Below are 27,851 nucleotides of genomic sequence, written 5' to 3'. Positions count from 1 at the left end.
GCTCGCAGAGGCCGCCATGCGGCCCGCGCGCTGGCTCGCGCTGGGCAGCCTCCTCGCCCTGGCCGCGCTGCTGGAAGGACGGCTGGTGGGCGAGGAGGAAGCCGGCTTCGGCGAATGTGACCGCTTCTTCTACGCCGGGACCCCGCCAGCGGGGCTGGCGGCCGAGGCCCACGTGAAGATCTGTCAGCGCTCCGCCGGCGCGGAGCGCTTCGCCACCCTGTACAGCAGCCGGGACCGCATCCCCGTGTACTCGGCGTTCCGCGCGGCGCGCCCCGCGGCTGGCGGCGCGGAAGCCTCGCTGGCTGGTGGAGCCGCCAGGTGAGCGAGCTGTGCCCGAGCCCGGACGCGGGGCCCCCGAGGGCGCTTTGCAGCCGCGGCGAGGGCGAGCGCGCGGGCGGGGGCGCGGGCGGGGATGGGCGGCCCCGCGTCTTCGCGGCTAGGTCAGGAACCCCGGGTTTCCGAGCCTCCTCGCCGCACCCCACCCCCACCCCCAAGCCACAGCAAGAGCCTGGCGATCCGCGAGCCTCCGGAGAAGCCGCGCCGCCGCCCTCGTCCACCCCGAGGCCCCCAGTGGGAAGTGGTTCTCCCCTACAGTTCGGGGTAGACATCTGCAGTGTCTCATTCATTTCCTGACCAGTGAGGAGCGTGAGACTGACCATTTCGGATCAGCCGAAAGCCTCGGCTGGGAGCTCCCAGGCCTTGGCGCAGGTCGTTGCCACAGTTCTTTGGGCCTGGGTAGGTGGGTGGGCATTTTCATGCCCATTTTGCAGAAGAGGAGATCAAGGCCCAGGGAGTGAAGAGACTTGTGGAAGTCTGCCCAGCCGGGAAGATGGGGCAGGTGTTCACTGCCCTTTCTACTATGGAAAAGCTTCTCTTTTGCAGAGGCCACCTGGGCCTAAAAACCCCTTGTGCACACGACATCGAGTACATTCGGTCTGAAGTTGCGTTGAGTTAGGACCATAAAGGCACATATTTGTAGAAATGCAATGGGAGAGTTACAAATCGTAGGGAAACTGTCCAACTGTTGGGAAGGGCAGACAAGTTTTACCTGACTCTTCCTAGCTACGTTATCAGACCACTTGGAAATCATGTCATGAGTGTTCTGTACTGTCGGGTGAGGGTGACCGAACACTGTAAAAGGTTCCCAGAGGCCCTGCTGAACTGCCTTAATACATCCTGCCCCACGTCTGCCTAGCCACCCCCCTCCCTGCACACCCAGCCAGGCTCCCCTTTGGTCAGTTCTCACCGTCCTCCCACCTTGTCTCCTGCACCTGCCCCAGCTACCAAGACCACCCCCCCCCACCCCAGCTGGGAGCAGAGCTACCCACTCAGCCCACTCATTCCTGATAGTCACAGCTGGCCAAAACCACATGGGCGAACAGATTGGCTTTCAGGTGCTTCATTCAGAGCCCTGGGTTGTAATCCCTGCAATGTCATTCAGATATTTCTAGCTCTGAGAGCTTGGCCGGGTCTCATGCACTCTTGCACCTCAGTCTTCTTACCTTCCTCTCCGTGTCCATTCCATAGCCTATGATGTCAGGGCCTATGAGATCAGGCATTGGAAAAAACCTTTCTCAGTTGTACACACCTAAGATATATATTGATCTAAACTTAGTTTGCCCTCAGCTGCACCCCCTCGAGCTCTCTGCATATCCCCCAGATCATTATGCGTCACGATTGTGCCCCTGTCAAGAAACAGATGATCTAGTCCTTTCTCCTTGAGGGTCTCGTGGACAGCTTAAGGAGACCATACACATGGCGAGGAGGACACAGGGAGGCACGCTAAACAAATTTCAGTTCAATTCAGAGCACGTTTAGTCATCAGTCACCTGCTGGGTGCCAGGCTCTCAGGGTACCAGGAGAACAGAGGATGCCCCTTGAGCTGTAAGGTTTCCTAGTGTGCAGGTGAAGAATCAGCTGATGAGAGCTGGGCTGCGTGGGTTCGAGAATCAGCTCCTCTCAGCTAGCTGTAAACTTGGCCAGGTTATTTTAGAGCTAATGACGGGGTGGTGTTGAGGATTAAATGAGTTACTATATAAAGTTCCCTAAGAGATGCCTGGCATATAAGTACCAGCTGTTTTTAGGACATAAGCGAAACCCATAAAGGTAAACAAAATCCTACTAGATTTCACTTGTCTCCAGGGTGATAGGGGAAAGCCTTAGGGTCAGCGTGACATTGGTGCTGTGCCTGGAAGGATGAGGCAGAGTTCAGAAGAGAGACAGAAAGGAGGAGGAACATCAAGAGTGAGAGTGGCGGCTCCAGGGGTTAGTGCGTGGGGAGGGGTTGGGATTACTAAACTAGTAGAAGAACGCAGGTGCCAGTCTGCTCAAGTGTTCAGAATAAAGGGGAATAATGGAAGGGAGAGGTCGGGTGTGAAGGAGTGATTAAGGAAGGTGTAGTGAGGCAGAGCCATTTATGCAGTTACAGAAGGAGTCACAAAGGAGCAGGTTTCGTGGGCAGCACTGAGTCATCCAGGCGGTGGAGCCCCCGGGGCAGGAAATGAGGAAGGGGATGGGAGAGGAGGGGGGAAATTGTTCCAAATGGCATCTCGAAGCCTTGAGATGAACAGTGGTTTGGAAACAGTACAGGAGGCCGGAGGTCCCAGCCGGGGAGCTCAGAAAGGTGGCAGTGGCTGATGTTTTCCCCTGCAAGATGGGCTTGGGTCCCCTTCCCACCCGGCCTCCGGTGAAGTGGGCCAGGAGCCAGAGGGTATGAGGAAGCAGGGAAGGAAGGAGGGAGGGAGGAGGAGCTGCAGGCGGCTCGGGACACACTGCGGCAGACCTGACTGCTGCCTGCTCCCGGAGGCCTGCCTCCCCGCCCGGGTCCCGGCTGCAGAACCATGCTCAGGGCTCGCCGTGGGCCTCTGGCTGCTTCAGAGCACTTGGTAATGCTGAGTTGCCCTGTGCCCACATCACCTTTTTATGAGGTCAGCTTTACCAAGAGCAGACTGGCGAGGGAGAGGCAGGAGGCCAAAGGAGCGCGGTGCTTGCCTTGGGTAATGAGTCAGTCAGGGCGGCCCTGGCCCCGAGGCTCCCAAAGCCCAATTCAGCACCTTTCCTAGCTGTCCTGCAGTTTCCCTTGGGAAAAACAAGCTCCTAACTTGAAGATCGTAGAAACTTGGGCACTCTTGTGCTTAAAACCTTCAAGGTGTTGGCTGCCCTGCACCTACAGGACAAAGTTCATTTTGCAGGATGCAGTTTTACAAGGCCGTCCGTGCCCTGGCTCCTATCTCCGGCTCCAGCCTTGTTCTCACTCCTCCCCACCCTCACATTCTATGTTCTAGTATTATCCGGCCGCCTGGCCTGCCTCTCATAAAACTGTACTGTCTGTACTTCTGCTTCTGTACTGTTTGTCACTTCTGCTCATTCCTTTTTTTTTTAATTTTTAAATTTATTCATTTTTGAGGAGAGAGAGAGCGTACATGAGCATGAGCAGGGGAGGGGCAGAGAGAGAGAGAGAGGAGAGAGAGAGAATCCCAAGCAGGCTCTGCCCTGAGCCTGACATGAGGCTCCAACTCATGAACCATGAGATCATGACCTGAGCTGAAATCGAGACTCAGACGCTTAAGGGGAGCCGGGTGGCTCAGTTGGTTAAGCACCGACTACAGCTCAGTTTGTGCGTTCACAGCTCACAGTTTGTGTGTTCGAGCCCCGCAATGGGCTCTGTGCTGACAGTTCAGAGCCTGGAACCTGCTTCGGATTCTGTGTCTCCCTCTCTCTCAGCCCCGACCCCACTCACGCTCTGTCTCTCTCTCTCAAAAATAAATAAACGTTAAAAAAAAAAAAAAAAAAAAGAGAGACGCTTAAATGACTGAGGCACCCAGGGACCCTATGCTCCTTTCCTGTGCCCAGAATCCTTTCTTTACTACCCCCATCTTGCCCCTCACTTCTTCCTCTCCTCCGTCCTTTAAGACTTCTCAGGTGTCATCTCTTCCAGAAAGAATTGTCCACCTGATTTTGGTCCATTGCTCGGTGCTCCAATAATTTCTGTCTTTTTTGTACTTCTCACATTGTTTTAGAATTGCCTACTTATGTGTCTGTCTCAGTGGCCCTGAGAAGTGAATGCTGCACCCTTATTCATCATGCTTATGTTCCTAAGTGCGTGGGACACGGACAGTCTTAATAAGTGTTGAATAAAATAATTCACTGTTAGGCTCAATCAGGCAGCAGTCAGGGAGACGCTCTGCTTGAGCCTTCTTGGGGGGACATGTACGGCTTCAGAGGCTTGCCCCATAGCTGGCCAGCAGCCGCTAATACAAACATGTCCATAAGGAGAGCTGGAACCCTCTTCTAAGTCCACCCCATTAGTCCTTGCTCTGGCCTTTGGAACGCAAATGACTTGGATCTCTTGTCTAGACAGCAGCTCCTTGGTGTCGGATATAGGATCCCCATATCCGCCCACACTGGAAGAATTTAAATGGGATCTTCTGAGGCACAGAAGGAGAACTTTAAAAGGAAGCCGAGAAAACAGAGTTGTTGTAGGTTTTATGCGGAATGTGGTTTAAATTGAGAATGGGGGAAAAGGCAAAAAAGAGATGAGAAAATCCCATTAGCGTGATGGAGATGGTTTGGAAGGCTTCCAGTCAAGACCCCAGAGACTTGAGAACTGGTTTCTTGTATGGCACCAGGAGCCTCACACCTTTTAGTCTCTCAATTCCTTGCCATTTAATGGAAGACATTTTGGATAAGGTATCGGTGATGCCTTTCAAGCACATTGTCAATTCATGCTGGAGACCGACATTTAAGATCCTATCAGTTTTTAAACATGAATACTGAATGGATCTGGCTTTATATTCAGCTTACACTTTTTTAATCGTACAAAAATACTCTGATGTCATTGTCTTAGTTGGAGAGATGAAGAGAGGTTAATTGATGTGCCCAATGTCACATAGTTTGGATTTGAACTCATGACCCTTTGCTCTTAGTTCAATGCTCTTTCGGTACATCATGGAGATCCTTTGACCTCACAGTGAATCCACTGCGTTAATGGTCATGGGGCTTTCCTCCTCCTCTTTTATATGGGGATCTTCATTTCTACTCTATTTCTCTTTCCCAATGGTCGTAGGACCAGTGGGAGCACATATTTGGCCACATAAATGTTGCTTAGATGTCGGTGGCTCTGGAGTGAAGGGTATGTTCTGGTGAACTACCAGCGTAGTTTCCTAAAGGGTCCGATAAGGTCATATTTCAAATCTTAGTAAATGTGAACAGTCATCACAACTTAGAATCTTGATTAAGTTCTGGATCTTTCATTTCTAACAGCAAACAGGACAATTCCGATACCTACTTTCTAGTTAAGAGACTTGAATTCAGACCCCTGCTCTGCCACTTATAAGCTATGGGACCTTAAATTCTTCCAGTCCTGTTTTTCTGATCTGTACGTTAAAGGCAATGATAGTGTTTTTCATAGAGTGGTTGTGACAAATGCACAAGGTAACACACACAGACATGTAGCACGGTACCCAGAGAACGGTAAGGTCTTAGTAAATATTAGTGTGTATACTTTATTAAGTTCTTACTCTAATGGGTGTTATTAATTGAAAAACTTCATTTGTGTAAGCTCTGTGCCCAACCTGAGGCTTGAACTCACAACCCTGAGATCGAATCACATGCTCTGCCAACTGAGCCCGCCCCCTTTTTTTATTACTGTTTTTGAAAGAGGGAGAGTGCAAGCAGGGGAGGGGCAAAAGGAGGGGGGAGAGAGAGAGAAAGAGAAAGAAAGAGAGAGGAAGGAAGGGTGGAAGGATGGCTATCCCAAGCAGGCTCCGTGCCCAGGGCGGAGCCCGTCGTGGGGCTCAATCTCACGACTGTGAGATCATGACCTGAGCTGAAATTAAGTGTCAGATGCTTCACCGACAGCCACCCAGGTGCCCCTATTACATTTTTAAGATTATTTTCTTAAGGAAGCTCTACACCCAGTGTGGGGCTTGAACCCACGCCTCTGAGATCCTCCCTGTCCTGAGTAACCAAGAGGTGTGTTGTCACAAAACAAACAGTGAGCAATCGCATTGCAATCTATTGTGCTGAGCCCGGGTGAGAAGTCTGGGAAGCGCCTACTCAGAGGGATGCTTCCCAAGTCAGTCACTCGCGATGTCTTCCTTACCGGGGCGCAGATAGCAAAAGCCAGAGTCACACAGGCTACCTTGCCTTGCATTTTTTTCCTTTTCTGGGTTTTTCCTCGTCTTTGAATTCAGCGTTCCCGTCTGATTTGTGGTCATCCTCAGGGGCAAGTTAAGGTACTTGCCCTACATTGGCGGAACATTTCAGGGATATCTTGTCCTCAAACAGCCCAGTGGACACCGTTCGTCAGGTGTTCACACTTAAATCTGGATAGGTCAGAAAGGAGCTATCGTTTACTGATCCCTTACCGTGTACAAGCCGCTAGATGCAGAGCCTGGATTAGAGTTTATGGCTGTCGGATTCCCAAGCTCTTACTACCCTTTCCACTCTATTGTACCGTCTCCCAAATCCAGTGTTTGTATTTTCTCTCCAGATTCCGAATGGACTGACTGGGGCTGTTCCTTTACTGAATTCATCTAGGTCTCCGGATGCTTTGTGGCTTTGCTTCTAATGGACCATTCTGAAAATCCCTGTGTCAGCCTGTCAGTAGCTCAATTGTTAGCTCCTGGTGATTCAATGGATCGTTCCTTGACTAAGGATTGTATTCTTTGGGTTTCGAACGTCTCTTCCTTTTAACTGTCAGTGAAACTTTTAAAGTACAAGTGAGAATATGAGAAAAGAGATCCTCCCATTTGCCAGTGGTTTTGCTTCCCGTGATCTGGCCGTGCTCTTGGAATCACTGTTAGTTCAAGAATGGTTTCCCCTTCAAGGTGTAGATCGTGTCTCCTGGGTGGCCACGTACCCTTTTGATTCTGTAGAACTTGACATCTGATGGCAGCAATGATCTGTTGCCTGCTGATATATCTGGCCACTGAAAGGAAGGAAAAGTAAAAAAGAAACGACTCATGGGGCGAACCAAAAATAGAAGCACCATTAGTATTCCAGCCATGCTTCTATTGACCCAGTGCCGGACAGAAGTGTGGCTCAATCAAAAGGGGTCAGGCTGAGGACATTCTATACTTTCAGTCAAAAGGAAAAATATGGTACATTTCATTTTGGAGAGTAAACAGATGGCTGACATAGTATTTGAAAATATAAGTTAAATTACATGTTCCAGTTGACTTGTACCTTAATTTTAGGGATGATTGGTCTTGAGTTTTGATTGATTTTCAGTTGGCAGGAACACCTAGTGCTTTAACAAAGCCCTGGGCCCTTTGTCACTTAATTCACTAAATCGACAAATATTTATTCGAGCATCTGCTATGTGTGAGGCACTATTCTAGGCCCTGGGCATAGAGCAGTGAATCAAACAGACAAAAATACCTTCTCTTGTGGAGCTTAATATCTACTGGAGAGCACAGGTGATTATAAAATAAATAAATAAAAGACAGGGCATGTTAAATAGTGAAAGGGCGAAGAAAAATAAAGCAAGGCGGGAGGATTTGACCTATCCGGGAAAAGGTGAGGTTTTTAAAGGGCATTCAGGGGAGACATCACTGTGGAGGTGACTTTGTATACACACCTGAAGGAAGTGACAAAGCCCGTCATGCGGGTATCTGGGGAAAGGATGTTCCAGGCAGAGAACAGTAAGTACAAAGGCCCTGAGGCAAGAGTGTTCCTCACGTTTGAGAAAGAGGCCAATGTGTCGAGAGAAGGAGAAATGAGGAGAGTAGCAGGAGATGAGGTCAGAGAGATGGTGTGGGAGATAGCAGATCACTTCGGGCCTTGTGGGCTATTTGTAAGAAACGTGCCTTTGGTTTCTTAGTGAGATGGGATGAGATGGGATACCATGGTGCCCACTTTGAGCGGAGCTTTTATTTATTTATTTTTTAATTTTTTTTTCAACGTTTTTTATTTATTTTTGGGGACAGAGAGAGACAGAGCATGAACGGGGGAGGGGCAGAGAGAGAGGGAGACACAGAATCGGAAACAGGCTCCAGGCTCCGAGCCATCAGCCCAGAGCCTGATGCGGGGCTCGAACTCACGGACCTCGAGATCGTGACCTGGCTGAAGTCGGACGCTTAACCGACTGCTCCACCCAGGCGCCCCTGAGCGGAGGTTTCTGACTTACATTTGAATAGGGTCATTTTGGCTGCTGCATTGAGAACAGACCGTAAGGGTTCAAAGGCAGAGCAGAGAGACTAGCTAGGTGGTTTCAATAATCTGGCAAGAGATGGTGGTGGCTTGGACCACTTGGGCTGGCATTCTTTCTAGCTCAGAGTATATTTTAAAGGAAAAGCCGAGAGCAAGAGAAAGGGAGGAGTCACAGAGAACCCCAGGACTTTGGCCAGAACAAGTGGAAGAATGGAGGTGCCTGTGAATAAGGTGAGGATACTAAGGGAGGAGCTGGTGTGTTAGATGTGCTAAGGGTGAGATGCCTTTGGGTGTTGAGGAGAGCTAGAACTCTGAGTACTTTATCACACAGGGCACTTTTCTAGGTGTGTTTTCACACGTAATCTCACTTAATCTGAGGATCCAAAGCAGGTGCTGCGCTAACAGCACAGAGCCCGATGCGGGGCTCAAACTCACGAACCGCGAGCTCACGACCTGAGCTTAACTGAGCTTAACGCTTAACTGACTGAGCCACCCAGGCGCCCCCCCCCCCCGCCCCGCTCCCATCAGGATTTTTTACAACAGAGCATGTTCCCAGCCCCACTGCCACATGCCAATGAACATCAGTGCCCGCAGCCTCCAGGAGCACCCTCGTGCCTGTAGCCACGGCAGGTCCCAGGATCTGTAAGTGCCTCATTGGGCTGAGGGCGCTGTTGCCTCCTTTTGCAGTCTTGCTCCGTTCTAATCCATCCTGGGCATTCCTATGGCCGTTATGCAAGCAGACATTCTCTATAAGGTGATTCCCCAGTGGATCACCTAAAAAATCCTTCAAGCCACAAGGATCGTCCCGAGTCTCGGTGAGCGTGGCCAGGATAAGGGCGGGGTCTTGGGTCTTGTCAGGGCGTGGAGCTGTTGGCTGCTGGAGGTGGGCTGGGTGCCACGCATGAGCCTGACAGCCCAGCTCCTGACCAGGTGCCAGTTGCCTGAGGGAAAAGGTGCCAGCAAACTACACCCTCCAGAGCCCCACCTCTGGAACAGAGAGAGAGAACCCACTCATCCATCCGTCGGTCCTAGCGAGTGCGAGAATCCCTCCGGTGCACCCAACCTGGCTCCCCAGAGAAGGAAAGCCAGGCTGAGCCCAGCACATTCTGAAACTGCATAGCCCAGTAATGTATTACACCCTGCTTTGGGACCAGGAGAGGGACTTTGCTCCAACTCAGCACACCCCACCTCTTTAAAAGTACAGAAATTCCTTTTTTGCCTTTAGGACTGTTAGTAAACTGGAGTCCTTCCCCTGTGCAAGTTCTCACCTTTGCCCTTACGTCCTAGGTAACCTGGTTTTAACGCAGCTTGGCCAACGAGCCTTCCCGCTGTGTCTGGGCAATGGCAGCATTGGTTTCTGGAAGCCCCCTTGTCATAACATTCATAACTGAGGGAAGAAGCCAACCCATATCACATCAGCTTTTTGAGTGGATTGGCCAGGATGCGTGATAGAACTGGGCCATGTAAGGAAATGGCCACTGTTGATGTTTCTGAAAGACTGGGCATCCACTGTAGTCTCCAGATGCACGGAAGCCGGGGACGGGAAAGCCGGGTTTGTGAACCTTGGTACACCTTTACTTGTTCTGGAGCGTCTCCGCTGTATCTGGAGCCGTGGCACCCGTGACGACAGAGGCCTCCTTCATGGCCAAGCGCACCGTTTGGTGTGGTTGGTGACCTTGCTCTTGCACCTCAGCCGGACAGACCTCGCTCCTGTGACCCCTGCCTTCTGCACTTTGGAGGCCCAAGTCTGCTCACCTTCCTCTAGGGCTCTGCAAAGCAGCTTCCCTATTGGTTAACCCTTTCTACCCACATCTCTGAATTTACTGCCCTCAGAAGCCAGAGAAGTACTCTCAGATCATTAATCCCATCGTGCCTCCAACAGCCTCAGCGGAAACTCTCCAAGGCTCCGCATTTCTCCTCAGATAAAGATAAGGCCTTATCGTGGTCTCCGGAGTCCGGCACGCGTGTCTCCCGTTCCCTGCCCGGCCTTATCTGGTGTCACACACATTGCCAGGCCTTTACTTCTAGCCACTTTGGCTTACTTCTGTGGGGTGTGGTGCTGCTGTTTTTTCACACCCATCATAGGGCCTCCGTACCCGCTGTTTTGGTTTTGTTTTTCGTCTTCCGGGATATTCCCAAACAGGTCAGCTGCCCAGAATACTCTCTAGTAGTACCAAACATACCTTTCTTTGCTAGCGTGTCACAGTTGCACAGTTATTTGTGGAACTAACTGAGCGCCACCCAGCTAGACTCTAAGGTCTGTGAGGGCAGGGTACAGGGCTATTGTTGCTGTCAAATCCTCGCCCTCTAACGCAGAGACCGGCAAACTGTTGCTATAAATGGCCAAATAGTAAATACGTCAGGCTTTGTTCGCCGTGTAGTCTCTGATGCACCGATTACAGCACAAAGACAGCCACAGACAATACATACATGAACGAGCACGGCTGTGTTCCAAGGGAACTTTATTTACGAAAACTGGTGGTGGGCTGGATTTGGCTCACAGGCTGTAGTTTGCCAGCCCCATGGTCTAGCCCAATGCCAGCACTTGGGCGGTAATTAAGGAGTGTCGCTGAATGCTGAGCGCTTTGCGAATATGGATTGAACAGCAACAGTGAAATTCGAACGCTGGGCGGGCCGTCCTATTCCTATTATAGCCCGGCAGCCCGAGATACATCTCAGCTGTGTGTGGTGATGGCCCCTATTTGTCATGTTAAGGGTTTTTAGGATTATAAACATAACATACGCTTATGGTAAAAATATTTTTCGAACATTCTAGAAGTATATAAGGAAAAGGGTCTCATTTCACGCAGATAACGAACTAATCTTTACAATTTGCGTGTGTGTGTGCTAACATTCCAGAGATTTCTGTTACACATAGAGACGCGTGGAGGCACTCCTACTCTTTATTCTAGTCAACAAGGTTCAGGGCCCTTTGGGACTCTAGCACGCCCCTCAAACAACCATCATACCCATGGAGTGGGAGAGTGGAGGGGCTCTTGATGAGTGAATTTGCACATACACAAAAATAATTTATTGCATTTAGAAATAGAAGGCCTGGGGCCTCCACATGCAAAGTCTGTTTCTTTCAAGTCGGCGTCCAGGTAACTCACGGACAGCCTGAAATAATCTTACCTTCTTCTCCCTTCCTGTGCTCCTGAGCAGCGGTGATCCTCCTCTTAGAGGAGACTGGCTGGCCTGCCCAAAGTCACAAGGCAAGGAAGTGACAGAGCTGACAGCTCTCCTCATGTCTAACCTGGTGTTCTGTCGCTCAGCCATGCTGCCGTGTAGTCTCACATCGAGAGGAACTCGAAGAAGAGCGATGTTCATAAAACCCAGGAGGAAAGGTCCAACACATGGAAATGATCTTGCCCGAGAGCAGATTTACTAGCCTTAAATCATATTTATTACACAGCGTTGAGAAGCACATGCTGTCTCTTTTGTGCTTAAAACACAAGGATAAGATTTAATAGTTTGAGGAGGGTTTAGGTTGGATGCAAATAAGCCATTTCCTGACAGCGAGAGTTATGACACCGTGGGGAAGGGTCTGAGGGCTGTGAAGTCCTCTTCTCTAGTGACCTTTAAAGTGAAGGGTGGATTTTGCCAGCTGGCTTTGGAGAAAGGCTATTTTTTATAGCTGTAATCTCTTTTTTTTTTTTTTCTAAAATTTATTTTTTGGGGGACGGGGGTGAAGGGCAGAGAGAGAGGGAGACAGAGGATCTGAAGCAGGTTCTGTGCTGACAGCAGAGTCCAATGTGGGGCTCGAACTCATGAACCTCAAGCCCATGACCTGGGCTGAAGATGGACGCCCAACTGAGCCCCTCTTATAGCCGTAATCTTGCTTGGAGACAGGCTTTGAGTCTTTCCCGGTTTTCTGAGGAGGGTGACTCTGAAATTGGTTGACAGTGGTGATATCTCAGCCTCAGTTCCATGCCTGAGTGGCTCACTGACCAGGCCCATTACTGTTGCTTTTGCTGCTCTCAGTATTAGGTACCATTCTGCTCCCCTGTTCTTGCCACAGGCCAGTGCTTGAGTTTTTCCTCTCTTCTTGTACATAATAAATGTGGTCACATCCAGTCAGACAGAGACAAGAGTTTATCACACATTTGTTCTCTGGCAGCGTATTGGGGTTTAAGAGGTAGGCATGGAATTACAGGGGTTTTCGGTGATTGAAACAAGCCCACGCCGTTTCTTATCTGCTCATTCACTTACTCATTCCTGATCAGCAGGTCTAGAATTTTAGCAGTGCAGAGTATGAGTAGTCAGGTACCCAGCTCCTGGTTGACTCTTTGATTAGTGTTGTCATTCTCTTTTTTTTTTTTTTTTAATTTTTTTAACGTTTATTTATTTTTGAGACAGAGAGAGACAGAGCATGAACGGGGGAGGGGCAGAGAGAGAGGGAGACACAGAATCGGAAGCAGGCTCCAGGCTCTGAGCCATCAGCCCAGAGCCTGACGCGGGGCTCGAACCCATGGACCGCGAGATCGTGACCTGAGCTGAAGTCGGACACTTAACCGACTGAGCCACCCAGGCGTCCCAGTGTTGTCATTCTCTTCCACGCCAAAACCATTTATTCAATTACCAGTACTAAGCCATGAACTAGGAATCTAAGACGTGGTCATGGAACAAGCCCCAGCCCCTTTCCGCAGGTAACTTGTTACTTAAGGTAGGAAGGCAGATCGTGACCCCAGCTTAATTCTCTCCTAGTAGACTGTTAGCCCTGAAGGGCAAAGACTGAGCGAGCATACAGAGTGGTTCAGAAAATGGGTCTTAGTGGGAGACAAAATTGGGCTGTGTCCCAGCTCTGTCATTTATCAGCTGTGTGACCTTGGAAATGTTACTGAATCTCAGGGAGTTCAAGTTCAGTCCCTATCTGTGGCACGGGGCTAATTGTCCCAATTCCATGGGGGAGTGACGAAGATTCGGTGTGACAGTGTGTACAAAGGCCACTCTGCATTGTGTCCAAGCCCTCACTACATATACGTTAAGCATGTTGAATGAACAAGTCACCTTTGCTTCCGAGACCATGCCTGCCTTGGAGACAACCGGGATGAGGCTGACCATACTCCTAGGTTTGACCCAGTATTATTTCTGAAATGGTTTCCTGGCCTGTGATGGGAAAGTGAGAGGTCAGATTCCTAAGGTGGCCAAATGGAAGAGGAAGATAGGTCGGGCCAAGCAGCAGATGCAATAAAACCAACAAAACTGGGGCTTTGTCAGTGTTGTACCCACCTTCGGTAAAAAGAAGGGTCCAAAGGTCAACTCTAAAGTCCTTTGTAATCCTGGATTTCTCTAATAAAATACGAGCTGGCGAAAAACAAAAACCAAAAATCCATACTCCTGCTCCAATGCTACCTTTCTTGTGACTGGTCTCAGCCTTTTCTGTGGCTCCTATGCTGTCCTCCATGTTACTTAGCCCATTGATGCATTCTTTCTTGAAGAATTTAGTAGAAGTTCCTTCTCTCTGGTCTGTGGGGTGCCCCCTCTGGTCTGTTCCGAGACTTCTGGAACCAGGACAGCCTTGTCTCTTTCCTTTGTTCCTGAGATTTAATCCAGGTGTCTGGGAAGTTCCATGTCTGTAAGGTTCTTGCCCCAATTCCCACAGGGGGCTTGCTGGGTTCTCCTGATGCTTCGGGCTAGTTGGTGCATGAATCATAAACTTACCCAAGCTTATTCAGGTGAAGGGTAGGGCTGTTGTAACAGACGACTGGTAGATTCACAGACATAGCAACGGAGGTACACACAGGCCTCAAAGGAACCAGAGCTCAGAAACTTCTAGAAACCAAATGGTCCCACAGACTTTAGGGTCTTTATCCTACTCTCCTCTTTTAACTAGTTTTCCTGCTTTCCCATGGGTCAGCCTGACTACCAACTCTAAACTGCATGTAGCAACCTTCATACTCTACTTGTTGTCTGTCTCTGAGTTTCTTGGATTATGTTGGATTAAAAACCTAAGAGAGCCATCTGATTGGTTGCTGGCCAGATTGGCCATCCCTTGGTTGTGACTGGCAAGGGGGTGAGGAGGAGGAGGTCATGTGGTAAGAAATGCTGTCTTTAGAGATAGTATCTGAAATACTCAGTTAATTTAGAAACAGAAGTTGACTGGCATGTTGACGAGGGCTGATATACCTGGTGGTTGCGGGAGCCTGGTTTGGGCGGCCATATTAGATTACTCGAGGGACCTTCACTACTCAACAGAACTGGTTCTGTGTACCAACTGTGTGTGTAATTCATGCCACAGAGGCCCTGAGGTGGAATTGATCCTCCCAGGACTGGGTGAGCTGTGATCTTGGGAAAGCACTCACAGAGGCTGTCTCAATCCAGGGTCCTGGCAGGAAACAGATGGAACTCTCAAAGTAGTTTAACCGACAGAATTGAATGAAGAAACGATTTACAGAGAACTAAGGGAGTCAACAAGACGGGGTAAAGCGCCTGGGGCCTAGCCGTTGCAGGGACCTGTTACCATCCCAAGCCCATGGGGTCAGGCGGGAGCCTGGTGAGAGCCATGACTGCCCAGAAACTTAGCCAGAGCCACAGCTGCAGCAGCCAGATGCAGGGGGAGCCAAGGAATAAATACTCTGGTCTCTCTCTTCCCACCCTTCCGTTGGCTGCTCCAGGCAGAAGCCAGAGGGCATGAGAGCTCAGATGATGTGAGCCAGCCTCCTGGGGCACAGAGCAGGGCAGAGAGGAGTGGAGAAAGGATCAGGGAGGCCAAAAGACACCCCCGGCATGGGGGCTGTGAGGCTGGGGCTGGGCCTGAGCGCCCAGGAGGAGTTCAAGCAGCAGAGAGGAGTGGTGAGGCACCCCCACCACTGAAGTCATGGGTGCCCATACAGGGGGAAGCAGGGAAACACTCATGTTACATCCATATAACTGACGTTGTTGGGAACGGATTGGCCTGTTTTGGCTGAATGAAAGGGAAGATTTGAGAGAAGAGACTGGAGGGGGTGGGGAGGCCTTCTGAATATACCTGTTTGCCATTTAACCAGGCAATATAGGATACTGTTGAAGATGTTAGAATAGTGAGATCTGCTCAAAAGAGTATAAGTAGCAAAAAAGGACTTCTTATTCTGTGGATGGATAAGGTAGGAAATCCATGTTTACACATTTTGATGATCAGAATATTCACTGCTCCAACAGGTGGAGGATTTAAATGGCCCTATAATACTTTATTCTCTCCCTTGGTATTGTCATCATAGTTCTTGCAATTTGTGAATAATACTCTCACAAATCGCAAGGATCATGTGGATCTTTTTTTATTTTAATTTTTTTTAATGTTTTATTTACTTTGAGAACAAGAGAGACAGAGCACGAGCGGGGGAGGGGCAGAGAGCGAGGGAGACACAGAAACCCAAGCAGGCTCCAGGCCCTGAGCTGTCAGCACAGAGCCTGACACGGGGCTCGAACTCACAGACCGAGAGATCATGACCTGAGCCGAAGTCAGACACTTAACCGATTGAGCCATCCAGGCGCCCCTCATGTGAATCTTTAAGCCCAGCTAGGCACTACCCAAGGGTGACTTAAACATTTGTTTTTTGGTGTGGGGTTCATGGACCCCTGCATCAGCATCACCTGGGGTGGTGGTTAAAAACGCACTTCTGAACCCCACTCCAGTCCTGCTGAATATACCTCTGGTGTGAAACACAAGAATCTGCATTTTTAACAGGGACCAAGGTGCTTCTAACACAAACTAAATTCTGAAAACTACTGATTTAAGGAGACAGCACTCATTTCTTGTAGTGGCTATCTGGGCAGGAGTGAATGCCACCAGGGACCCATATGATGAATGAGAATCTGATAAAGATCTAGCCCAGCGGGTTCTCAATTTAGAATCATCTGGAGAACTTTAAAAACATCCTAGATGCCCAGCCCTCTCGCTACTCCAGAATTCTCATTTAATTGGTCTGGGGCGAGGCCTGGACATATTTTATGTAAAACTTCCAGGTGATTCTGACAGGCAGCCAGACCCAAGAACCTCTAATCTTGTCTGAACTTGGAAGGTGGAAAAAGTTAGAAACGGAAGAAATGTCTCAACTTAACAGACTTTTTGGAATTCCGTACCCCACGGTCAAGTGCTAAGAATAATTGCTCTGGAAAAGAAAGCAGAGAACAGAGTGGAAAACAGGCTGCAGTGAGTAATGAGGAAGGAAACCAAAGAAGACCAGGGATGATGTAACCTGAGAAGGTACTGCAGTTCTGGAAAGGTCTTAAAGGACTCGGGCACTTTTGTAGACTCCCAGCAGGAGTTTGAAAGTTGGAGTTAGGCATGAGAAGGAGGAGCCAGAGGAGTCCCACGGGAGCTTGTCTGTCCCTGAGGCCACCCATGGGCCTCCCCTCAGGCGTCCTTTGCTGGCCCAGCTGTGTATTGCCAGGTTAGGGTTGGTGCATTTTTTAATCCCCCCCCTTTTTTTTTTCATTTTTTTAAATTTTCAAGAAAAGGTTGAAATAGAAGTGGAACAATCCTTTGATTCTTTCTTTTCCATCATCTTCTGACTCGGGGGGAGAGAACCCTTCACGCAGCTTATCTTTGTACCTCCACACCCTGGACACGGGCTGAACACCTACTGTGTGCACAGCACCAGGAGAGCTGGAAGGCCTGCTCCTCCCCAGGCAGGAAGGTGTGTGAGCGGCCCTGGGGGCCCAGAGGAAGGGTGATTCACAGGCAGGAAGGCGGAGGGCACCCCAAGGCCTGCCTGAGTGCAAAAGGGCTGGTCAGGAAATGAAAAGCCCTGTGTTTCTCTTTCAAAAGAAAAAAAAAAAGAAAAAAGAAAAAAATCCTAGTAGGTCTTCTAAAGCTGTTTCTGTTCCCAAGGGGATAGAGAATATTTTGGATGCCAAATAGGGAGGATTTTTTTTTTCTTCTTAAATGGGTGGGCCGGAACTGTTTATTCCCTTCCTGAGAGCTGAAAGGTCTTACGGTTTGTCCTTCCTCAAACGCCCCTCATTTGCTATGGAGGCTTCACCAGCCTCCTGCTACTTTTCTGAAAGGCAGCTCTTTCCTCGAGCTGCATATTTTCCATGGCAAGTACATTGTCTCAGACTTCACCCAGGGCCTCAGATCTAGTTCATTCTGATGCACGTGACTGTGCAGAGGCCCTGTTTGCGCATCCAGCTCCAGGTCTGATAAGATCATCCGATGTCACCGCTGTCAGCTGCACTCATGTTCCTTGTAAGGAGGGGCCCTCTTACCCACTTCGTGATGGGCAGTGGGATGATAGCATCTTTTTAATGTCCCTGTGTGTGTGTGTGTGTGTGTATGTGTGTGTGTATCATAGTTCAGCGCAGAAGCAAAATCGGAATACCAGCTGTTCTGCTCATTCAATTACTTAACTCTTGTTGAAAATAAAACAACTCCCAAAAGAACAGCCTGTTTGTCCCCACAGAGAAGGTAGGCGCTCACGGGGGGTCTCTCCTGATCACAGGATCTTATCTGAATCAGCCCAGCCGAGAGCTTATCTAGCCTCAGGCTAAGATTCTCCAGGGGGAGGAAACACCACCCCTTTCCGAATCATCACAAAGTTCCAGAACCGTTTTGATGATCCTTCTAGATGACCACCTTTTCCATGCGGCGGATCGTGGAGCAGAACCAGAGGACGAGCTGACCTCTCTGGAGCCTCTCTTTCTCATCTGCAAATTGCAAGAGATGATGTGCATCAGAAGATTGTTGTAGAGGTCAAATGAGGTCACTCTTGCAACAACTGCCAGTCACTCCCCGATGGCAAAGGGCCGCTGTGCTGGCTGCAGGAGCACAGAGGTGATCGGGCACTGTCTCGTACCCTTCAGTATAGTGGGATGGACAGACGGAGAAACATAGTTTCAGTGCCTGCCAGCTGTCCCCCCACTTTGTCTCTGCTTGCCTAAATCGACCATCCACTTGTGTCCCGTCCCCCTCAGCCACACCTGGCTGCCACTCCCCAGCCTCCCCGGTCCACGTCCCCTGAGCCCGTCTTGCTCGTCACCTGCGCTCGCACCCACTCAAGTCTCTCCATCAGCAGTGCCAGTGGCTGCCACTTGCCGCCCTCCGTCCCTGCCCACCTGGACTCTGAGGTGCTTCAATTCTGTTTGCAGTGCCAAGGCCGCCCCACTTCAATCCCACCAGTTCTTTCTCTGCACCTGTCCCTGACCTGTGGGTCATGGCTGTGCACAAAAGCAGTACAAAAACTGTAACTCTGGCCTAAGCACAGCTGGTCTGTCCCCATCCTGGTTGGCTTCCATGGAGCCTTCCCTTCTTTCCAGCGTCTTTCCTGCCCTCTCTCATGAATTCCCTGGCACGGTGACCACCACAGGCTGGCAGACCTTCCCTGCCCTCCTGACGCTCTGCCTCCATGTCCCCACTTACGGCAGAGAACCGACCCATACCAATTCCCCATGTCCCCTCCCCTTCCCGCCGTGTTCTCAGGAGAGGTCCCTTCACCCCCGGCTGACTCTTCTCCATGTGCTCCCAGTATCATTCCCTTTGCTGTCCCATTCCCCTGTGGCATTGGTGTCCTCACCACCGGAATACTAATAAGCAACACCCACCAAGAACCTAAAATACGCAGAGTCTCCATTATGCTTTATGCAGACGAAGTACAAGAGATGGTCCTGGGGGCACCTGGGCTACTCAGTTGATTGAGCATCCGACTCAGGTCATGATATAACGGTTCATGGGATCGAGCCCTGCATCAGGCTCTGTGCTGATGGCGTGGAGTCTGCTTGGGATTCTCTCTCTCCCTCTCCCTCGGTCCCTCCCCTGGTTTCTCTCTCCCTCTCTCTCAAAATAAATAAACTTGAAGAGAGATGATGCCAGTGTTCGTGCTCCTTACAGTCTGTAAAAATATATGAAACAAATGCCCAAGAGCCTGTTCTCCTGCATATGCAGACACCGCCCCCTCTCCAATCCCAGTATCTTCTTCTGTTGGATCCATTGTGTGTGTGCTCTTTAAAAGTAATCTTGGTGACTAGTGATGAGCTTCTCCCACATTCCCATCCTCCCCACCTGGGCATCCCAGCCCTCTTGCAAAGCCTCCATGCCACTGTGCTTCTGGGACATTCCGGGACCCCGTGCACACTCTCAGGGCTGCAGCCACTCTCTTGCCCCATGGCACAGCCCCCTGACTGGTCTTGGAGGTCTTGACCGGGACCCTCACTGACCTCCTGGTCTTCTGGCCCTGTGGGACCCTGTGTCTCGTCAAAACCCTTGTGCAGGCTTGCTGCTGGGAAGGGGGTTAAGGGAACTCCCCTGTACCTGCCAGGCCTCCGAACTGTTGCAGAGAAGGTGCTTGTGAACTTGGTATGATTGCAACCTTGGAGGAGTTGAGAAGAGAGAGCAAGAGGAAGGGGGAAGGAGGGGGGCAGAGTATGGCTGCCGAGCCTCCATGTTTGTTGTTCTCCTCCTGCGGATCATTGTCACTGTCGACAAATAGCTCTTCCCCACTCAGTGACAGACTCCCCTGTGGCAAATCTGTACCAGGTGACTCATGTCCCTGATGTTTGCATGGACCTCGCAGCCCAGAAACCCTCAGGGACCGGGCTCTGCTCAGTGACACTGTGCCCCTGAGATAGATGCCTTTGAGCCCCCAAGTGCTCCCTTGCACAGAGACCTGAGCAGCCCCACCCTCCCAATGCCCCTTTCCCTCGGTGGTGTGTGGGGGCCGGAAGACCATCTTTGCTTATCTCCGTGACCTGCTCCTCAGCAAAGCTCCTGCTCGTCCCCTGCCTTTTCCTGAAGCTTCTCAAACAAGTGGTCTGTAGCCCGCTCTCGCTCTGTCCAGTCACCTCCACCACCTGTCTTCCTTCCCCAGTCCTCTGTGGACATCGCCCTTTGAAGTCTCACTAAGGATTCTGGAATCATCGAAGGCCTTGATTTTCGTCCCCATCCTTCCATTTCCCCTCTGGCAGGTGCCACACTGTTGATCTTCTGTAGCCAAAGCTTTCTCCTTCCTTGACTCTTGATGTGACACTAGATGACTGATTCTCCTGCGGCTCCATCCGTGTTTCCCAGTTGTCTCTTGTCCTCTGCCTGTCCTCCAGCATGGCCGCCCTGCGGCTCTCCTGTTCCCTTCCTTACCCAGAGGCATGGACTGCTGCTGGCGCGGAGCTGGGGTTTTGGAGTCTGAGAAGCTGGGTGTAAGCCTTGGCCCTGCCACTTACATATTGGATGACCTTGTACCTGCTGCTTAACTTTTCGTGTTCCTGCCAGTAAAACGAAGATGATGATAACACCTCGCTGGGAGGGTTATGTGAGGAGTCAACGCAGCAGCTCAGTGCTTTCCAAAGGGTGGTCATTGGCAAACCTGCTTTACAATTTTGGCCACATCCGAGGTAATGGGGATCCTATCAGGATTAAAAAAGATGCTTCGTACTGGGCCCCTGGGTGGCTCAGTGGGTTGAGCGTCCCACTTCGGCTCAGGTCATGATCTCACAGTTCGTGAGTTCGAGTCCCACGTCAGGCTCTGTGCTGACAGCTCGGAGCCTGGAGCCTGCTTTGCATTCTGTCTCTCTCTCTCTCTCTCTGCTCTTTCCCTGCTCACACACTGTCTCTCTCTCAAAAATAAATAAGGACTTTAAAAAAAATTTAAAAGATGCTTTGTATGGAGCTTTCCATGGTGCCTGGTATGCAGTGAGCATTCACTAGGTGGTAGTGATAATTATCCTGTGATGAGTTATCTGTATATCAGACCATTTATAATCTGCTTCCTGCCACCGGTTCCAATCCATCCTTTCACTTTTCCTTAGTCAGAATCCGATTTTCGCCAGCTGCTGCTCTCTGCCCCGACGCCTTGGTGTAGAAGTCTTGTTAAGCCTTGCTGACCTTTCTGTGTCTCTGAATTTATCCAAGTCTTGCACATCCTCCTAATACCACCTCAGCTTCTGCCTTCTTCAGGAAGAAGTCATCGTTGACTGCATTCATTGTGCCCTTCCTTCCTTTCAAATTGGTCTGCTCTTTTTCTTCATAGCATGTATTTGGCATTTAACATAAACCACACTGCACTGTTGTTTTTCTCTTGGTTTCCTATTTCACTTTGCACCTATGTCTTGTTTTCCTAAGTAGATGGTGAATTTTTTTTTTTTTAATTTTTTTTTTCAACGTTTATTTATTTTTTGGGACAGAGAGAGACAGAGCATGAATGGGGGAGGGGCAGAGAGAGAGAGAGACACAGAATCGGAAACAGGCTCCAGGCTCTGAGCCATCAGCCCAGAGCCTGACGCGGGGCTCGAACTCACGGACCGGACCGCAAGATCGTGACCTGGCTGAAGTCGGACGCTTAACCGACTGCGCCACCCAGGCGCCCCGGTGGTGAATTTCTTAATGTGAAGGCCTGTTTCCAGGCAAAAAGGGCAGTGATTAAGGACACCAGCCATGAGGCTGGACTTTTCTGCATTCACATGGTAATGCCACCACTCACGGTGTGGCCTTGAACAAGCTTCTTAATCTTGATGTGCCTCAGTTTCTTCATCCGTCAAAAGGTGATCATGGTACCTAGTTTTTTTGTAAGTTTAAATGAGTGAGTACTTAGCATAGCCACTCACTGATGTAATACATGTAAAGTTCTTTGAATTGTGCCATGTAGGGCTCATTAAGTGTTGATGGCCGTGGTGGTGGTTTTTGTTACCAGTCCTAACGCTTCCTTCTATAGTACTGGTCCCACATAATATACGCTTAATAAATATTACTGAATGGGTGAATATTTCCCCTCCGGTGCTCCTCTGCAATTTTCTATCAGTCTATTTTTCTTACATGCATGTTGGCAACAAAATTGAAACTCTCCTGTCATTTAATTCCAACACACACACACAAAAAAAATCCCATGGGCTTTAAGAGCTTTTACTGTCTGGCATAAAGGCCAACTCATTGAGAGAAACAATTTTTTTTTTCGTTGTACTAAATTTGAAAAAGGAATTTATTATAAGATTATTTATGGGGCAGGATGCTGGTGGAGGGGGAGAGTTCATTTTTCTAAAACCTCTTAACATGTGATTAGGAAAAAAATTTTCCACTAAACACAGGAACTATATCAAATGACGTGGGTGGCCCAGGGGGACCAGGTCAGCCGGGAGGTGGATTACAGAGAGAGCTTTGTACCTGCTCCTCCATCCACAGGTTCCACTGGGAAACCAAAGAGTAAGATGAAGTGGTGCGTGCAAAAGGACAAGTGTCACCCAGAAATGTAATCTGAAATCACCTCTTACATCATAGGCATATTTTTGTCTTCAGCGAGCAGTGTTGTCAGTAATTTATAATCATGGCAATAACCAGATCATTAAACTATGCAGAGAGTGTGGAAAAATACATCTGCCCTTTGCATGACAGCGCGTCAAAGAATATATTAGACTTTCTCAATCAAATACTCTTACTATTTCTAGTACGGTTTTCCATACCTGAGTTAGGTATTTTAATTCCATATACACTGACATTCCTTCACAAAGTGGAGCCTCCCAAGACATACTTGATTGTTCTGCAGAGTTAAGCAAGCATGGAGATGCTGGGAAGCTGTTTTGCTGCCTTTACTCGATAGAGTTTCAGATGATGCTGTAACAGATGACATTAAAATACTCGTCACCTTGGGATCAGAAGAGTTTTGTCATAGGTTAAAAAAATGGTTTTAAGACAAGACATAGGAATCATAATGGGGATTTCTGTCAGTGGAGGTCAGCTAGCAGACTATCATAAGACCCTGGGATTTAATGTTTTATAAATGGTATGGTTAAGTGACTTCATAATGTAATACCCAATGTGGGGGGGGGGGGGCGCATGCGCAAGCACAGGCATGTGCGGGTACGTGGGTGTGCTTGTGAGAAGGTGTTATCACAGAGCAGTTCTACCCAGGTGGAGTGTACGCAGGACAGAAAACAGGAAACAGTCTAGTTAGAAGCCACTTTCAAACACCAGTGTCAAGGGATATTAGGATGAAGCGTGTGTGCACCAGAGGACCAAGCGCTCCCGAACCCCAGCGCGAGGAGGGTTCGTGCCGTAGGGACTCTAGAGCCTTGGCGGAAGGGTTCGAGCGCACCATCGCCGCTGTGAACAGCACGCATCTCAGTCCTTGCTCTCTTCTTTCAGATTGACGATCCCGCCAGCAACCTGGAGGAGGGGACTGATGAGACTGATGCCATCGCCTCCGTGAACAACCTGGGGAGCAAGCAGGCCCTGTGTGCAGATTACGTGGATTCTGATTACCAAAGAGGGCAGCTGTTCCCGTTCTCCCTTGGCAGTGATTTCCACGTGGCCACGTTCGCTCTCACAAATGCAGCTCCGATGACCCCGTCCTTCCGGGAGCGGTGGTACATGAATCTCAACAGCCTAATGGACCGCGCCCTGGGCCCTCAGTGTGGCGGTGGGGAAGACCTGTATATCCTCACCGGCGCTGTGCCCTCAGACCGCAGAGTTCATGGCAAAGTGGCCGTCCCTGCGTTTGTTTGGCTGGCAGCCTGTTGTGCCGTCCCTGGCAGCGGCTGGGCCATGGGCTTTGTCAAGCACACCCGGGACGGTGACGTCATAGAGGACGTGATGGTGAAAGAATTGGAGAAACTGCTTCCGTTTAACCCTCAGCTGTTCCGGGACAACTGCGGGGAAACCGAGCAAGACACGGAGAGAATGAAAAAAATCCTGGAAGTGGTTAACCAGGTCCAGGACGAAGAGCGAGCGGTGCAATCGGAAGAGGGCGCTAGTGCCCGCTCTAGCTCAAAGAGCGAGAGATCTGCTCTGCTGCCCCCAGAGGCCTCTGAGGAGAGGAGTAGCTTTGGGGGCAAGTTGATGGGCCTGCTCGTGACCCCCGTCATCAAGCTTTTCCAGTTACTTTATTATCTTGCAGTGGGGATCCTGAAGAACATTATGTACCTCCTGTGGTTTGTTACCAAGCAAGTGATTAATGGCATAGAAAGTTGCCTTTACCGCCTGGGTTCGGCCACCATCTCCTACTTCTTGGCCATTGGGGAAGAGCTGGCCAGCATTCCCTGGAAGGTACTCAAAGTCATGGTCAAAATCATCAGGGCCGTTCTGCGGATCCTTTGTTGCCTGCTCAAGGCCGTTTGCCGCGTTCTGGGCATTCCCGTCCGAGTCCTTGTGGATGTGGCCACTTTCCCTGTGTACACCATAGGCGCGGTTCCGATTGTGTGCAGGGACATTGCAGTGGGCCTCGGTGGCACTATCTCTTTGCTCTTTGACGCCGCTTTTGGTACTATGGGTGGCCTGTTCCAGGTTTTTTTTAGTATCTGCAAGAGGATTGGCTATAAGGTTACTTTTGACAATTCTGGGGAGTTCTAGAACTCAAAAAAAAACCAGTCATGTCCAGTTACGGTGAATTTGAGTTTTTTTTTTTTTTTTAAAGTAGAGAAAGCTGGAATATTTTGTCTTTGCAATGGGTTTCTGTTCACTGTCAATTACCACTCTATTTTGAGCGTTGGTAGGGGTATTTGCATGTTTTTGCAAAGGAAGATGGTATAATTTACACTTGACCTAAGGGAAAGGTTGAGGCTGGGATTATGTGTAGGACATCTGTGTGGTGTGGGCAGACTTCCAAAGCATTAGAATCTTTACTCACTCTGCTATGGGTGGACCACCTGAGATTCTCTGGTGTTCATTTGTGATAACTAAGAATTACAGAGGAGGGAAGAATTAGAAGGCAACTTGAATCCAAAGAGTTTTGAAGCAAAGGAGAAAGGAATCTTGTTTCCGTTCTTCTCTGAGACTTGAGGGCAAACCGCTAGAGATGCTGTGGATTGATTTCGTTTTCATTTGCTTCTCTTTCTCTCCAACTCGGCTGACCTCGGGAATGTGCAGACATGGTCCCCTGCTGAAATCACTTTCTTAGGGATAAAGAATTTGCTCTATCCCTTAGCTTTCCATGGCTTCCAAGGACCCGTAAGGTTGTTTGTGTGTTTTTTTTTTTTCTTCCAAAGATGAATTTTGCTGCATTTTTCTTTTAGGTAACGATAAGCATGTTATGTTAAATGTGGCATAACAGAGTTTGAATGTAAGGGCGAAATTTTTTCGCCCTTTGAACAGTGTAGTACAGTCCTCTCAGGTGTGAAGAAGAGAATGCAAGGGTCGGAGCCCTGCTCTGAGTAGGTGCCGCAGGTCTGAGAACATCCTTAGCCAAGCTTGGATTAACTCGATGTAGATTAAATTTCTGGCTGACAAGAATGGGCCCAAGACTGACATGTTAAGCTAATATGAAAATCTGTATTCCTTAATATTCTAGATCAGGCTTTGTTATATATCAGGCAAGTACCCCATTACCATAAAGCACTCAGACCTCTGTCCTTAAATGATTGTTTTGGTTGAAGTGTATATAAAAGAGCCACAAAAGAAAAACTATTCTAGCTATAATTCCATATCCGTATATATCTAAGTTTATATACATATCAACTTGAATAAGAATCACTATGTCTTAGGAAATAATTTTTTAGTGTGTTTGAGGCTAGAAAAGTCTCCCATTAATGCAAGTTTGGTTTGAGAGCTAATCCCTATTTTTTTTTTTTTTTTTTTATCAAGCACTTGTCATTTTAAATCATGCCCTGAAAGAGAAAGCAGTATCTTCCAAACTTTGCTCTGCCTTCCACAGCTGAGCTGGAATCATCTGGATTTTTCTGAACGTTCTAAAGAGTTGCCGTGAGGTAGACAGGGGCCAAGTGTAAAATGCTGATCTTGGGAGTGCAGGGTACCATTCATCTGAAAGTTAGTTGCAAACACCTGGGATCCAGAAAGGCAACAAGGAGAGAATAATGGGCTAGCTATCTGCAGCTGGTCAGTAGACAAGAAATGTGAGTGTAGTGACTTACATTTTGCCGAAAAATAATTGAATTGCACCCAGTAGAAGCGTAGCTCTCCTGACCAGTTGGCGGTACAATGTTGGGGATTACGAACACCGGACTAGTCCATGATAGGGGGATATGCGCTAGATTTATCCAAGAATCTTGAGCAGTAGTTTACCAACACTTCTGTTCGTGAATCTGAACATCTGTAGTTGGGCTCCCCTTCATTTCAGCGGCGTGGAGGTGCACGCCTTGGTAGTAAGGGGTGAGGGTTTGCCTTGGTACTACGGGGTCAAGAATCCTGCTGGCAGAAGGGAAGGGAATCTACGAAGTAACAAGAGAGATGGTCTGGCCAAACCCCGAACTGATGAAGAAACCCAGGCACGGGGAGGGGCCAGGTTTGCCTTTAGTTTCTTCGCTAGCTGATGAGAGACCAGGAGCCAAGGTCTTTTGTACCTGTCCTGCCACACCTGAGATGTCAGATAATGTGTGCGTGTGTGTTACTACTCAGCTGCCTCCTTGGACCATTGGCAGGGCTTTCTCCGTCATCCATCAAACAGAGTCTAGGCCCTGACTCATCAACGGGATTCAGCCTAGGTGATGAAATGATTAGCCGTCCATGCACAGCCTCATGCTTACTGCCTCCCGCAGAATCTGTATTCCCTCACGGTGTATATTTGCATACCGACAAGGCCCAAAGGGGGCATCCGTGGCAGCTTGAGCCTCTTGGCACCATGCAAGGAACAGGGCATCCAAACTGCTTCTTAAGAGCCATTTGGAAATGGCTTCTTTCTCATCTGTAGTTGTTTAGTGTCTTATTTATTTATTCTTGTGTGGCCTTTTGTGAAATCTGGGAATGAATAATAAAGCAAAATATATCCTTAAGGTTAGGTGGCCGAGACCCTCCACTCTGGACCGCGAGGGTTGGCTGTGCCTCTCGTTTACCGGAGCTGGCTCTAGCAGGTGGTTGGACTGCTGACCTTGCCAACCGAGCTACTTTGGGCTTTGAGATGAGAATTTGAGGTGTGAATCCGGATCGATGGACCCTGTCTCTGGCTTGAAGACTTTTCTGTGGTTCTGTTATGTTCTCAGGCCCACGAGAGGTCAGCCAACTCTTCCTCATTATGGAGCTAATTTTCTAGTCTGTGGATCAGCCACGCCTTTGGACACTCCTGTTTTCCACTGTGCCTTTTGAATGTTGGCTTCTCACTCACCATCAGCACTTCCACCTCAATGCAGACTAGCGAGTTGGGAGAAGGAACTAGAATGAAGCGCTCGTCATTCAGTCAGCCGTTCATCTGTCAAACATGCATTTTTGAACATCGAGGTTGCAGAGTTGCAGAGATCAGCGATACACGGATCCCATCTTGGAGGAGTTCAGGAATCTAGTGGAGGAGAATACACGGTACAATGGATAACCTGTAACATATCATGGCTGGTGCTGCAGTGAACGTGCCCCCTGGAGCACAGGAAGAAAGCCCACAAAACCATGGAAATTAGGGAAGCCTTTCTGGAGGGTGTGACAAAAGCCAATTGGACATTTTCAAGCTATGTACAATGCTGTGCACCTTGCAATGCTCAATAAAGTAATTACTGACAACTCATTAGCTGTTCTGTCGATCTGTGTCATTCTATCTATCTTATTAACCATAAAATAACTAAAGGAGGAGAATCGTAATGGTTGAGATGAGCTTTGGGGATTATCTGTGATTTTTATTTTTTCCCGTTTTCTTCTTTATCCACACCAACCCAAGCAGTTTCTGCTCTCATCTAGCTTTGTTAAAAAATTTTTTTCAATCATACAAGAGGGCTAGATCAGTGAAAGAGGGCTTACAACTACTGTTCAGTGTTCTTTTCTCCGAAAAGCTGTCTGGGATACCAGGTATTTGCGATCTGTGCTTCAGAAATAAGCACCAAGGGCTTACACCTTCACTGATTCTGGATCACATAGAAAATTACAAAAA

The 27,851-nt window shown here is 49.1% G+C and overlaps 1 protein-coding gene across 1 annotated transcript; it reads left to right on the top strand.

The window, feature by feature from the left end:
- On the top strand, window positions 1-27,494 carry ENDOD1 (endonuclease domain containing 1). The gene is given in 3 exon segments (XM_030331457.1): window positions 1-292; window positions 294-318; window positions 23,175-27,494. Coding segments are annotated over 3 exon segments (1,524 nt in total). The 5' UTR covers window positions 1-16; the 3' UTR covers window positions 24,398-27,494.
- Window positions 27,495-27,851: the final 357 nt, after the last annotated feature.

This window comes from Lynx canadensis, chromosome D1, assembly GCF_007474595.2.
Source record: "Lynx canadensis isolate LIC74 chromosome D1, mLynCan4.pri.v2, whole genome shotgun sequence".
In the NCBI taxonomy this organism is placed as follows: Eukaryota; Metazoa; Chordata; class Mammalia; order Carnivora; family Felidae; genus Lynx; species Lynx canadensis.
This window is presented reverse-complemented; position numbering and strand designations above follow the sequence as displayed.